This window comes from Suillus bovinus, assembly GCF_016758785.1.
Source record: "Suillus bovinus strain UH-Sbo-P2 chromosome Unknown EDB93scaffold_92, whole genome shotgun sequence".
Taxonomy (NCBI): domain Eukaryota; kingdom Fungi; phylum Basidiomycota; class Agaricomycetes; order Boletales; family Suillaceae; genus Suillus; species Suillus bovinus.
This window is the reverse complement of record NW_024542148.1, coordinates 58,621-70,768: the sequence shown is the minus strand read 5'-3', so window position 1 is coordinate 70,768 and position 12,148 is coordinate 58,621. Positions and strand designations below refer to the sequence as shown.

Genomic DNA, 12,148 nt, shown 5'->3' with positions numbered 1-12,148 from the left:
TACACATAGAATGCACACTCCAGCAGGCATGTCATCACGGAAAATTTTGAAATGGTACATTATGTTTGAACATGATTAGGCCATGTTAAAATGAATATATCTCTGGGACTACTTTCTTAATAGAATGAGGTGCAGTATAAGAAACACGACCAGACGTGACAATCCACCCAGAGCGAATTGAGATTCCGCTTAGACTGTGCCGAAATGCAGCACTAAACACAGCTTGCTATGAGCTAAGATAGGCCTCAGTCAAACACCACCAACATCACGTGATGTGACAACAGTGTGACTCTCACTCAAACTTTGCGGTGCGTAAAAGCTGAGCGCTGAGCGCTGAGCCTGAGGGGAGAGGGTACAGGTAATAGAAAGGTATATATAGTAGACTAGTAGTTGTATAAAGATATATAGGTGCTTTAATTGAGCTCGGTGAGATCATCGAAAACAGACAGTGGGAGAGTGCGGTGACCACGATACTTTTTCGTCGCAAATGCAGCTTGCTTGCTGTTTAAACCCTTGCGGTATGCGTCCATAAAACGCAGTGATCGTGTAGCAAACCTGTACAACACCATTTAATTAAGAAAGTAGTAATATAAAGATGAGTGTTACTCACTTTCGCATTGATACAAGTGGAACAGCTTCAAGAGAATCAATAACGTTCTGCATGAGCACTGCCTCGGACGAGCTCGGCGGCAATTGTCGATAATGGCGCTTGGCAAATCCCCAGCACTGCTCGATGAAGTTGAGTTCACAATGAAATTTTGGCAAGAACAGGACCTTGTAACTGCGTTTTTCACAAGCAAGTTCAATGTTAGATTTAACATTTAAAAAGTCGGGCTGATTATATAGCAAACGTCGACAGCAACAACGATTGATGTTTGGGTTGCACCGGAAGTTCGGGCACTCCGCACAAAGTTTTTTGCAGCCTTCGAAACCACGCTCCTTGAGAATTTCGGCCATGCCTTTGAATCCGCCAGCACGTGCATGACCTTCTGGAAAGTAAAAACACTGTGCACTCCCATCAGGCAACACACCATCTGCCATGCGCACTTTTTCGTTGAGTGCTTTGCCATCAGTGCCATGAACTGGCTTGCCGTCGCTGCCTATCATGGTTCTCTCGACTCCAAATGGGACGTTCCCAGGCTTCGTGGGGAATTTTGGCATGCGACGAGCAGAAAGTGCATCGTCAGCCCGTTTCGTGTGGGTACTTGCATTGTCGAAGACGAGTACATGCTGGTCATGTGGGTAGTGTCGATCAAGGATGTCCATGGCCAATTCAGCATGTTGGAGGATTGATGCATTAGTGAAGTAGCCGTCCCGGGATTTTCCCGCACGGAAAAGTATTCTGGCAGCTTCTTCACCACAACTTGAGCGCAGCCACCCGTAATCGGCTGAAACGAAGTCTGCGACCATCAATGAGGCCCCTTCCCCTTTGGGACGAGGCTTCGCAGTTTCGTTTCCGTGCACCCAGTAAACTTTGCGACGGTCATTGGCATAGAACGTGGACTCGTCATGGAACCACAAGACAACACGCTGGGTGTGTGGGCGAGGCTCATCACTAGCTTCTTCAAGACCATCCTTCCACGTACGCATGTGTATGAAGAGTTCTGCAATCGACGGTAGGAATTTTTTTTGACGGTATGTAACGATGTCGTCACGTTCGTGACCGTCGACATATTGACCTGACAGAGACTTCGTCCAGCGAAAATCCATCATGTGCATCCACCGTTGAGCAGTTGCGAGGGAAATTGTCTTCTTCAAGCCGTGTTTCTGCTGTACATTGGGTTGTGCAAGGTAATCAACAATGTCCTGTGCTCTGACATATTTTCCGATGCTTTGCAGGTGCCTGTGAATAGCTTCGGCAAGGTCCCCTTTATCAAGCAGGGACACATTCCAACTTCTGTAAAGGTTCATTGGGAGGTTGCCACGGTGTTCGACAAATGAACGTGCCCATTTACGAAGGAGTCGGGCTGTATGGGCAGCTTTTTGGTGAGCCTGTGCTGTGTCACGAGAGGCTTCGGTCCATGTTCGAGGGTTCCGTTGATCAACATACATCCATAGGAACATTCACATCATTTCGAGATGCTTTCGAAGGATATTGTCCCCAGAAAATGCTAAGTGGCCAGTTCCATTTTTGCGGAGGGGATTCAAGATTTCGATGAGATCTAAGAGGGCTGATTGACATGCAGGAATGGTGGGTGAAACACGTCTATGGCCTTCTCGCAGCTCATTATCTTGCACGGAGCCTTGTATCTCTTCTCCCGCATCATCCGAGGCATCAAAACCCTCATCCTCTGAGTTTTCAGTCTCCGTGTGTAGTAGCTCCGAATCAGACATCACCTCTTCTTCAGCCGACAGGAAATATTGCTCAACCACTGGCATGTCTAAGTGGAGAGACTGCTGCTCAGATTGGTTGGCCAACACTTCCCACACATCACAAAAAGCCCCAATGGATGTGGCCGGCATGTCTGACACGTTCAACGCGTGAAACAGCGTGTTTGACGCGTCGGACGCATTAGGCATCAAAATTCGCGCTGGAATATTAATCTGCGAAACATCGCATCAGAAATTTAATTTCGGCTGTAATTAATGTGAGTACTTACATTCTCTTTGTTCTCGTTATTGATTTTCTTCTTCTTGACGAGTGCCTTTGCAAGATTGGCATTCCTTGCTGAGTCTGCGCGAGTCCGTTTGCCCATTGCTGGCGAGGCAAGAGGAGTAGGTGTCTGACTTAGTCAGCAAGACCGACCACAAATCGTGTTATTACATTGCTTTACAGGCAATAATGGGAATTCCGTTTCCTGCGAATGGCAGGGGTGTTATATAGGCTGTAGCGCCCGAAAGCCGTTTGCTATTTAATTTAGTGTAGCCTCTGAAATAAGCAATTGTCACGCTTTCCTCCCTCAAAATTGCAGCAGTGTGACTAAATACATCACGTGACGTTGGTGGTGTTTGAGTGAGGCCTATCTTATTAGAGTACTTATTGTCGTTGCCAACAAAAAACACGAACTCTGGTGACCATCTAGTATCCTGTCAACCTATTTTCTGTGTTTTGTCACTGTTAAGTCACAAATGTACCGTGACCGCATGACGCCCAGCAAACGCCTATAGTGCCTTACAATTTCTGGATTTTCTTATGCATGGAAAGCCTGAGTGCATATTCTGCGCTGCCGCAGGCATTACCAGTCTATTTATCATGGGAAAAAAAATATAAACAGCATTCTCTACATAAATCGTCTCAGAATTATGATTTGCAACCACTGAATGCAGAGGAAAAGAAGAGGCGATACCAGGGTTCGAACCTGGGTTTCGGGAAGATGTTTCTGTCAAAATCCCGAGTGATAACCACTACACTATATCGCCTTGGGAAGGTTTTAGTTTAGTTCTATTTGGACATGTTGGTTGTGCAAGACATGGAGTGTAACTGCGGTTAGGATTAAACTTGCACCCGCTCCGTTCTACGATGAATAGCGACGAATCGTTTGCAGCGCTGGTCAATACTGCCAATCCAGCAGCGTCCGGATATCATCAGCGAGATTCCAACAACCCATACATCCATTCAGATTCTACTACTAATAATACTACAGCGTCTGGTTATCCTCCACAACCAAATCTCATGGATCCCTTCTTTGACGACGAGGACGACGACGCTTCTCATTCTAATTTTGCCATGTACTCTGCTCAAAGACCAATGCATTCCCAGGAGAGCGGCCTCCCTCTCGCTTGCTCAGCTGCCCCTCCAGCTGGCATAGGAGCATCTTCTACTTCTCTTGCAACAACACCTAACGGACAACCACAAGGCTGGGCATTTGATGATGACTCTCTGTCGCCTGCGTTCTCACCTGTCCCTTCCTTCTCGGAAGAACCATCCTCAATGCCCATGCGCTCTCTCAAGCAACGCAGAAAGTGGAAATGGCCCTGGCAGAAGGACACGGCACTCACTGGCGAGCGTGTAATCACTCTCAACAACCCGTTTATGAACGACGACTACTGCTCAAACTTTGTGTCAACGAGCAAGTACAACATGGTCTCATTTCTTCCCAAGTTTTTTACCGGTGTGTCCCGTCTGATATCCCGTACACCACGAAACACCAACTTATGCATTATTCTCGTAGAACAATTCTCAAAATACGCCAATCTATTCTTTTTGTTCACAGCATGCATTCAGCAGATTCCCGGTGTATCCCCCACGAACCAGTACACTACCATCGCGCCCTTGGCCGTAGTCCTCCTCGCTTCCGCATTCAAAGAAGTCCAAGAAGACCTCGTACGTTATCCCTCCAATCGCTGACCCATTCTCACTTCACCTCAGAAACGACACCAATCCGACTCCGAGCTCAATGCACGACTTGTTCAGGCACTCTCCGGAAACACTTTCGCTGCACGGAAATGGAAAGACCTCTGCGTAGGCGACATCGTACGCGTGGAGTCCGATCAGTTTATACCGGCTGACCTGGTACTCATATCCTCGAGTGAGCCCGAGGGATTGTGTTACATAGAGACTTCCAATCTTGACGGGTGCGTCCCTCCTTTTATTTTCTTTCTTTACCTGACAGACCTTTCCAGCGAGACCAACCTCAAAATCAAACAAGCTTCTCAACAAACTTATTCACTCACCTCCCCATCCCTCGCAAGCGCTTTGCACGGTACATTGCGCTCAGAACAACCAAATAACTCATTGTACACATATGAAGGGACATTGGAACTGTTGAGCGATATGAATGTACCGAAGACTGTATCATTGGGCCCAGATCAGATGTTGTTGAGGGGCGCGCAGTTGAGGAATACACCGTGGGTATATGGGATCGTGGTGTTCACAGGTCATGAGACGAAGCTCATGCGAAATGCAACGTAAGTGGTTTAATATTGTTCGAGGTCTAGTTTGCAGAATTTTTGTAAGTCCTGCAATGCTAAACTCGGGTACAGCGCGGCACCAATCAAACGTACGGCAGTCGAGCGTCAGGTCAATACGCATATCATCTTCCTCTTCGTCTTCCTCCTTGCCCTCTCACTCGGGAGTACGATCGGCGCCAGTATCAATACAGTATGTTTATTCCATCTACTTCATCAGAGATAGGGGCTGACAGAACACTTGTAGTGGTTCTTATCCGGCCAGCAATGGTATCTAGCGGAGCCAAGCACATTCACTGGAAAAGGTAAGTGCCTTACCCTTCCAAGAAGATCACTCTGACCGCCGACTGATCACGTTTTATCAGCAAAAGCATTCATCGAAGGTCAAGCATATTTATTTATTTTACTTACCTTCTCTTACTCAATCTCTTCAGACATTCTCACCTTTATCATCCTCTACAACAACCTTATTCCCATTTCACTCATCGTTACCATGGAGGTTGTTAAATTCCAACAAGCTCAACTCATCAACGCCGATCTGGACATGTACTACGCGCCCTCTGACACGCCTGCGCTCTGTCGCACAAGCTCGCTCGTCGAGGAGCTCGGACAGATCGAATTTGTGTTTAGCGATAAAACGGGAACGCTGACGAGGAACGAGATGGAGTTTAAGAAGTGCTCGGTTGCAGGGATTCCCTATGCGGACGTGGCGGAGGAGGTTGGAGAGCAAGGAGAGGGCACGAGAACGTTCGAGGAGCTGCGAAAGTTATTGCACGGGGATTCAAGGAAGCCGGTCAGTACGGGGGGGATTGAGGAAAGAGAACGGGAGGTGGCTAGAGAGTTCATGGCGTTGCTGGCGGTGTGCCATACGGTGATACCGGAGGTGAGAGATGGGAAGATGCATTATCAGGCCAGTAGTCCGGATGAAGCCGCACTAGTAGCAGGGGCAGAGATGATGGGGTATCAGTTCCATGTAGGTTGTTCATTCCTTGTCAAATGCTGTTTCACATATCCCTCCTAACCCCTTCTTATACCGCTGTCTCCCTTTAACCACACTGCTCACCCACCCTTCGGTAGACTCGCAAACCCCGTTCTGTCTTTCTCTCAATCGACAACGCTCCTGCTGAATACGAGATCCTCAACGTGTGCGAGTTCAACTCGACGCGCAAACGTATGTCGACGATCGTGCGCACGCCCAGCGGTTCGATCAAGCTTTTCTGCAAGGGTGCAGACACCGTCATCTTCGAGCGTCTCGCAAAGGCACAACCGTACACTGAGAAGACGCTTATACATCTCGAGGTTTGTTGTTTTTCCTTTCTATTACTACCAACGTCCATCGTGCTCACCCAATCAACTCACAGGACTACGCGACTGAAGGTCTGCGCACCCTTTGCATCGGATACCGCGACATCCCAGAAGCCGAATATCGGCAGTGGGCTTCCATATACGAGCAAGCAGCTTCGACGATTAACGGCCGCGCGGATGCCCTTGACAGTGCGGCGGAGTTGATTGAGAAGGATATGTTTTTGCTCGGGGCGACAGCTATCGAAGATAAGCTACAGGACGGCGTTCCAGATACGATACATACGTTACAAATGGCTGGGATCAAGGTGCGTTTGTCACAGGTATTCCATCATGGCGTCTGTGTCTACGATGTTGATGTGGTACGCAGATCTGGGTGCTCACAGGTGACAGACAAGAGACAGCGATCAATATCGGCATGTCCTGTCGGTTGATCTCAGAGTCTATGAACTTGGTAAGTCGAGAATGTGGCGAAGACGTTCCAGTGCTAATGTTCTACCTCTACAGGTCATTGTGAACGAAGATAATTCGCGTGATACTGCAGATTTCATCCAGAAGCGACTTTCAGCAATCAAGAACCAGCGAAGTACGGGAGAGCTTGAAGATCTGGCTCTGGTCATAGGTTAGCATGGGCATGAAATACATTCATACACATTTGAGCCCTTTCTTCCTTTGCAGACGGCAAAAGCCTCGGTTTCGCACTTGAGAAAGAGCTCTCCAAGTCGTTTCTGGAGCTTGCACTCATGTGTCGCGCAGTTATCTGTTGCAGAGTATCTCCACTTCAAAAAGCACTCGTCGTAAAACTTGTCAAGAAGAACCAGAAGAGTATTCTCCTGGCAATCGGTGACGGTGCAAACGACGTGAGCATGATCCAGGCAGCGCATGTGGGCGTGGGGATTTCTGGAGTCGAGGTATATGATCATTAGTGTGCGACACTGTGTCTGTATTGAAAGCGATCTGCATAGGGTCTACAAGCCGCGCGGTCGGCAGATGTGGCAATTTCGCAATTTAGATTTCTCAAGAAACTATTGCTGGTTCACGGCGCGTGGAGTTATCAGAGACTGTCGAAGCTCATTCTTTGTACGTGTATCTGTTTTTCTCTATTTGACACATTATCACCAAGGACCACAGACTCATTTTACAAAAACATCACGCTTTACATGACACAATTTTGGGTATGTATCCGCCCGCTCATTCACGAATGTCCAATTGATCATTACCTTGTAGTATTCCTTCTTCAATAACTTCTCAGGACAGATTGCCTACGAATCATGGACGATATCATTTTATAACGTTATCTTTACCGTTCTCCCCCCTCTCGTCATAGGCGTGTTTGATCAGTTCGTATCTGCACGGATACTAGACCGATACCCACAACTATATGCACTCGGTCAAAAGAACGTCTTCTTTACGAAGACAGCATTCTGGCTCTGGGTAGGCAATGCGCTGTATCACAGTCTCGTGAGTTTTATTTCGAGTGACAGAATAGTGATGATAATGATGGCTTTTAGATTTTGTTTACATTCACTGTGATTTTGTTCTGGGGAGATTTAAAGCAAACGACGGGCTTGGATTCTGGGCATTGGTTCTGGGGTGCCATGCTTTACCTGGCTGTCCTGCTCACTGTCCTTGGCAAGGCCGCTTTAGTTTCTGAGTGCGTGTCCCTATTCTTGTCTCACCCTCGTGTACTAATGCGTATTCTAGTTTGTGGACAAAGTATACTGTTGCTGGTGAGTACAAGTCTTCTTCTATGAACAAACATCCAACTGACACCATTTCCTCAGCGATTCCCGGGTCGTTCGTTTTCACTATGCTCTTCCTTCCTTTATACGCCGTTGTTGCTCCTGCCATTGGATTCTCTACCGAGTACTACGGACTTGTGCCTCGTCTATGGACTGATGCTGTGTTTTATTTTGTCCTTATACTTGTTCCCATCGTCTGCCTGACCCGCGACTTTGTTTGGAAATAGTGCGTCCACGCCCGCTTGAGCGGAATAACTATCTGACGCCTTTCGCATAGCTACCGACGGACATACATCCCTCTACCATATCATATTGCTCAAGAGCTCCAAAAGTACAACATTCCCGATTACCGTCCGCGTCAAGAACAGTGCGTGGCACTTCAAATCGCATATCTTGGTTGACGCTAACCCCTGATCACGTCAGATTCCAAAAAGCGATCAAAAAAGTCCGCGCCGTCCAGCGCATGCGCCGGAACCGTGGATTCGCATTCAGTCAGACAGAGAACGGTCGTCAAGATCAGGCAAAACTCATCCGTGCTTACGATACATCCAAGTCGAGCACACGACCGTCAGGATATTAGACACGAGAGAAAGCACCATTTGCTTCATCTGACATTCATGGATTGTATTGTATAACTGGGACTAATTCATACACCGCCATTTGTAGAACGATTTTCAAACCGATCTATTGTGTTTTGGTTTTTATTCGATGGTGATGGGATGACGTCGAAGCACTGCCGTATTTTTGATTCGCTGTCGACCCATGGAAGGCTCATTTTGGTCCTCTGGTGAATTCTAGCTGAGAATACAGAAAAGAGCTTGAGGTTAACATCGGGAGACAATAATGAAGCAAGGACAGTACTTATTGTCTGATAAGTTTAACGTACTACAGGCGAACCAACACGCGCATCAGCAGTCAGGAAGTTGGTAGAGGAACCAAGGAAGGACAGTTTCAAACCTGCCAGTTGTGCATCCTTGACATTATTGTTTATGTTACACTACTTGATATATAGCCTACGACCTTCTCCAATACAATGCAGGACAACATCCTACTCGTGGTTTGCATAAATGAGAACATGGACTTAAAAGTGGCAAGATGGCTCCAATGTACATCAAACCTAAAGAAATCCTTCAGTTGTATGCACACGCGGGGTACACATTATGGCTCATAAATAATAGAAACTGAGGGAAGGAAAGGGTTAGACGTGCCTGGATGACTAGTTCAATCCAAGTACAACTCTATTGCAACGTCCGGAGCCAGTTTGTGCATAGTGTTGCGATAAGGAGACGTACAAGGGCAGCAGTATTGGTAAATAAGACTACCTAGCAAGAGAATGTATATGCGACATGTCATGAACCTAGTGTAGGGGTGATTCAGTGGTCGCGAGACTTCCTAACAAGATATGAGCAATATCATTGACAGGGGAGGGAAATATTACCTATATTCTCCCTCTGCGGCAACACTGAGCTCTTCGATTTCCCCTTGTGCGGAAGAGAGAACTTCAGCAGCTGCCGCAAAGTAAAGCAGCTGTAAACCAAGGGTAAGTCCCAGCAACCTTCTTGTAATAGGTCACATACCTGAGCTTTCACAAGTTCATTCAAATTCTTCAGAGGTTCTGGCTGCAAACAATAAGGAAAAACTTTTAAAAAAATGAATACCTGTGACATACGTTTTCAAGAACTGTCTTCATGAGGGTGATGGCAACCTCAGTCTTCTGCACGAGATCATCCTCTGCGTTCTCAACGTCAAGCCTTGCCTGCTCTTGCTTAACGGGACTCGTAGTTTTTAGACTGTACGTAAAAAATGTGAGCACTTGAAGGACCAAAGCTTGGTGAAAGTAATGACGTCTGCTTAGCCGCATCCAACTCAAGTCTGCTGACGCGAACGGCTTGGCGTGCTTTCATTGCGACGTTGATAGACGTTGAAAGCGTCGTCTGCCACGGGCGGAGGTATTGGGTCTGAATCGATTCATCTTGCTCAATGCGAGCTGACGCAATGTTGTCGAAAACATCTGCGTACACGGTTAGTGCTTTACCGAGTTTATCTTCATTGCCACCAGGGGTGCGTTGCACTGCAGCTGCAGCGTTAGTCGCAGCACGACAAAGAGCATGAGGTAGAGTCTTGTGTTGAGAAACTTGCGGGGCGACAAGTGACGGCGTAGGAAGATTGGTGCCCTTGAGGTTTGTAGCAGCGAAGTTTGTAATACCATGGCCAATGGTGGTCGAGAGTTCTGTGATAGACTCCTGAATTTGAGTCGGATAGTCATACGACTCGTTCTCATAAGCCTTTGTTACTCTGATGGAGGTGAGATATCAGGGCCGAGCCAATACACAAACGAAGTAGACAAACTTGAGAAGTGCTAGGTGTGCCTGACGCAACGCGTCTACCCGAGCTTCCAAATCCTTGTACTCTGAAATGAACATTACGATTCAGCATCCAAACTACAAGAGAGCTGGTTTACCTTGAGGTAACTCCGTAATTTCGTCTGGGGCAACTTGACCTAAACGCTCCCTGGTTGCCTGGACACTGGAATTGAAGCCCTTTGCAAACTTGTTTGCGGACTGCCCGAGGTTCAGGCCAGAAAGACTTGATTGTAATTTGTTCCAACCGTCCATTACTTTACTTGAAAATGGTGATAATGATACAGGAACTAGAGAGACGAAGGGTTCAAGATGTGGAACCTCTGACCCCGCAGCTAAGGCTGCCCAGCGGTGCCAATTACTTTCACATATAGAAATAGGTTCAAGGGGTCCTAGTCAGACGCGTAACACGAATGCGCAAGCCTGTCTACTACTAGCTTAAGATAATCTTCCACAATGTTACAACAATCGGCCTTCAGTTCTCCTGGATTCAACTTTTCTAACTCTGTTAGGTGAGCGAGACATTTCATTGTTTTCCATAGCTATTGTACGAGCATTCGTATAGAAATCATTTCCTCCAGGAGAAGGGCATACCCCTTCCAAAGGCTACCAGCACCGGTACTACAATCGTAGGCTGTCTCTTCAAAGATGGCATTATTCTTGGTGCCGACACGCGTGCCACAGAAGGTGAAATAATTGCAGACAAGAACTGTGAAAAGGTTCGCTTTTGGAGATCCATACCATTTTGCTTCAGCTAAAATGCATCCCTAGATCCACTACATAACAGAATCGATCCGGTGCTGTGGTGCAGGTACTGCTGCAGACACTGAGTTTACCACCGCATCGATATCATCAAATATGGAGCTTCATGCTCTGTCCACTGGGAGAAAGCCAAGAGTGGTCACTGTGATGACTATGTTAAAACAATACCTTTTTCAGTGAGTCCAGCTGTCTTCATTGTTCAATATTTTATTATTTATGCGATGTGTAGATACCAGGGCCATGTCGGAGCTGCTCTTGTCCTTGGCGGAGTCGACTCTACTGGGCCACATCTTTTCACCATCCATCCACATGGGTCTACAGACAAGTTGCCCTACGTGACCATGGGCTCCGGAAGCTTGGCAGCCATGGCTGTTTTTGAAAGCAGCTGGAAGCCAAATATGGAGGTACGTTCCACCGTTCTCATATGTGGCCGATGTTCAATTCCGGTCGCGTCTAGCGCAACGACGCGTTGGCCCTAGTGTCTGCTGCTGTCTCAGCTGGTATCTTCAACGACCTTGGCTCAGGGTCCAATGTTGACGCGTGTATCATTACCGCCACGCAAACGGAGATGCTTCGCAATTTTGTCAAGCCCAACGAGCGGGTTGAGAAGGAACGCCATTACACATTCAGAAGAGGGACCACGGCATGGAAGAGCGAAAACATAAGAGATTTGATTGTTAATGAAGACATTACGCTTGTAGGCGCCACCGGTGATGCCATGGACATTAGCTAGACGAGATCGACAAATGATATACTTGCATTCCTTTGCGCACAGACAAGATTTAGGCGGCAATGTTTTGATCTCTCCCTCTATCCTGTGGATGCTTGATTTTATGTTGACGTTCGCCCAGCGCCGTGCCTGCTGCTCGGTCGTACAATTTGAGGACTTAGGAGACAGTAATCTTTGGGTACGTTGATCGTTTCCAGTCCGATTATTTTCTCTCAACTCTATACCATCTTAATGGTTTTTATGCCATTCTTCAATATTTCTACTCATCAACTCGAAGACAAGCACGACGCGAAAAGGTGAACGTCCACGCTACTCTCAAAACCTTGATAACCAGTACATAATGATTCAATATATAACATTTTAATAACAATCATGATCTGTCGATTCTTCTGCAGATGAGTATT

At 47.0% G+C, this 12,148-nt stretch overlaps 4 protein-coding genes and 1 non-coding gene across 5 annotated transcripts; 2 read left to right on the top strand and 3 right to left on the bottom strand.

The window, feature by feature from the left end:
- Positions 1-413: 413 nt before the first annotated feature.
- EDB93DRAFT_1340240 (uncharacterized protein) lies at positions 414-2,883 on the bottom strand (the record flags this gene model as incomplete). The annotated part of the gene is made up of 5 exons (XM_041455444.1): positions 2,601-2,883; positions 2,069-2,544; positions 1,032-1,897; positions 887-989; positions 414-555 (listed from the first exon to the last, which is right to left on the bottom strand). The coding sequence occupies exons 1-5, from the start codon at positions 2,694-2,696 to the stop codon at positions 414-416; spliced, it is 1,683 nt and encodes a 560-aa protein (XP_041302559.1). The 5' UTR covers positions 2,697-2,883.
- Positions 2,884-3,278: 395 nt separating this feature from the next.
- On the bottom strand, positions 3,279-3,360 carry EDB93DRAFT_t103. Its single transcript has one exon. It is a non-coding gene; the product is annotated as a tRNA-Gln (tRNA).
- Positions 3,361-3,432: 72 nt separating this feature from the next.
- Positions 3,433-8,888, top strand: EDB93DRAFT_932273 (Ca-transporting ATPase). Its single transcript, XM_041457994.1, has 21 exons — positions 3,433-4,052; positions 4,113-4,264; positions 4,310-4,515; positions 4,564-4,848; positions 4,924-5,041; positions 5,096-5,153; positions 5,214-5,231; positions 5,283-5,821; positions 5,926-6,147; positions 6,210-6,458; positions 6,521-6,604; positions 6,658-6,772; positions 6,829-7,061; positions 7,116-7,230; positions 7,282-7,325; positions 7,378-7,611; positions 7,662-7,804; positions 7,855-7,880; positions 7,935-8,118; positions 8,170-8,259; positions 8,316-8,888. Exons 1-21 carry the CDS (start codon positions 3,461-3,463, stop codon positions 8,470-8,472), a joined length of 3,864 nt encoding a protein of 1,287 aa, XP_041302558.1. The 5' UTR covers positions 3,433-3,460; the 3' UTR covers positions 8,473-8,888.
- Positions 8,889-9,326: 438 nt separating this feature from the next.
- EDB93DRAFT_1094222 (BAR domain-containing family protein) lies at positions 9,327-10,507 on the bottom strand (the record flags this gene model as incomplete). Its single annotated transcript, XM_041446578.1, has 6 exons — positions 9,327-9,419; positions 9,470-9,511; positions 9,562-9,682; positions 9,738-10,187; positions 10,242-10,302; positions 10,354-10,507. 6 exons carry the CDS (start codon positions 10,505-10,507, stop codon positions 9,327-9,329), a joined length of 921 nt encoding a protein of 306 aa, XP_041302557.1.
- Positions 10,508-10,587: 80 nt separating this feature from the next.
- Positions 10,588-12,078, top strand: EDB93DRAFT_1213197 (nucleophile aminohydrolase). Its single transcript, XM_041451062.1, has 5 exons — positions 10,588-10,764; positions 10,818-10,971; positions 11,024-11,190; positions 11,244-11,418; positions 11,472-12,078. Exons 1-5 carry the CDS (start codon positions 10,709-10,711, stop codon positions 11,745-11,747), a joined length of 828 nt encoding a protein of 275 aa, XP_041302556.1. The 5' UTR covers positions 10,588-10,708; the 3' UTR covers positions 11,748-12,078.
- Positions 12,079-12,148: the final 70 nt, after the last annotated feature.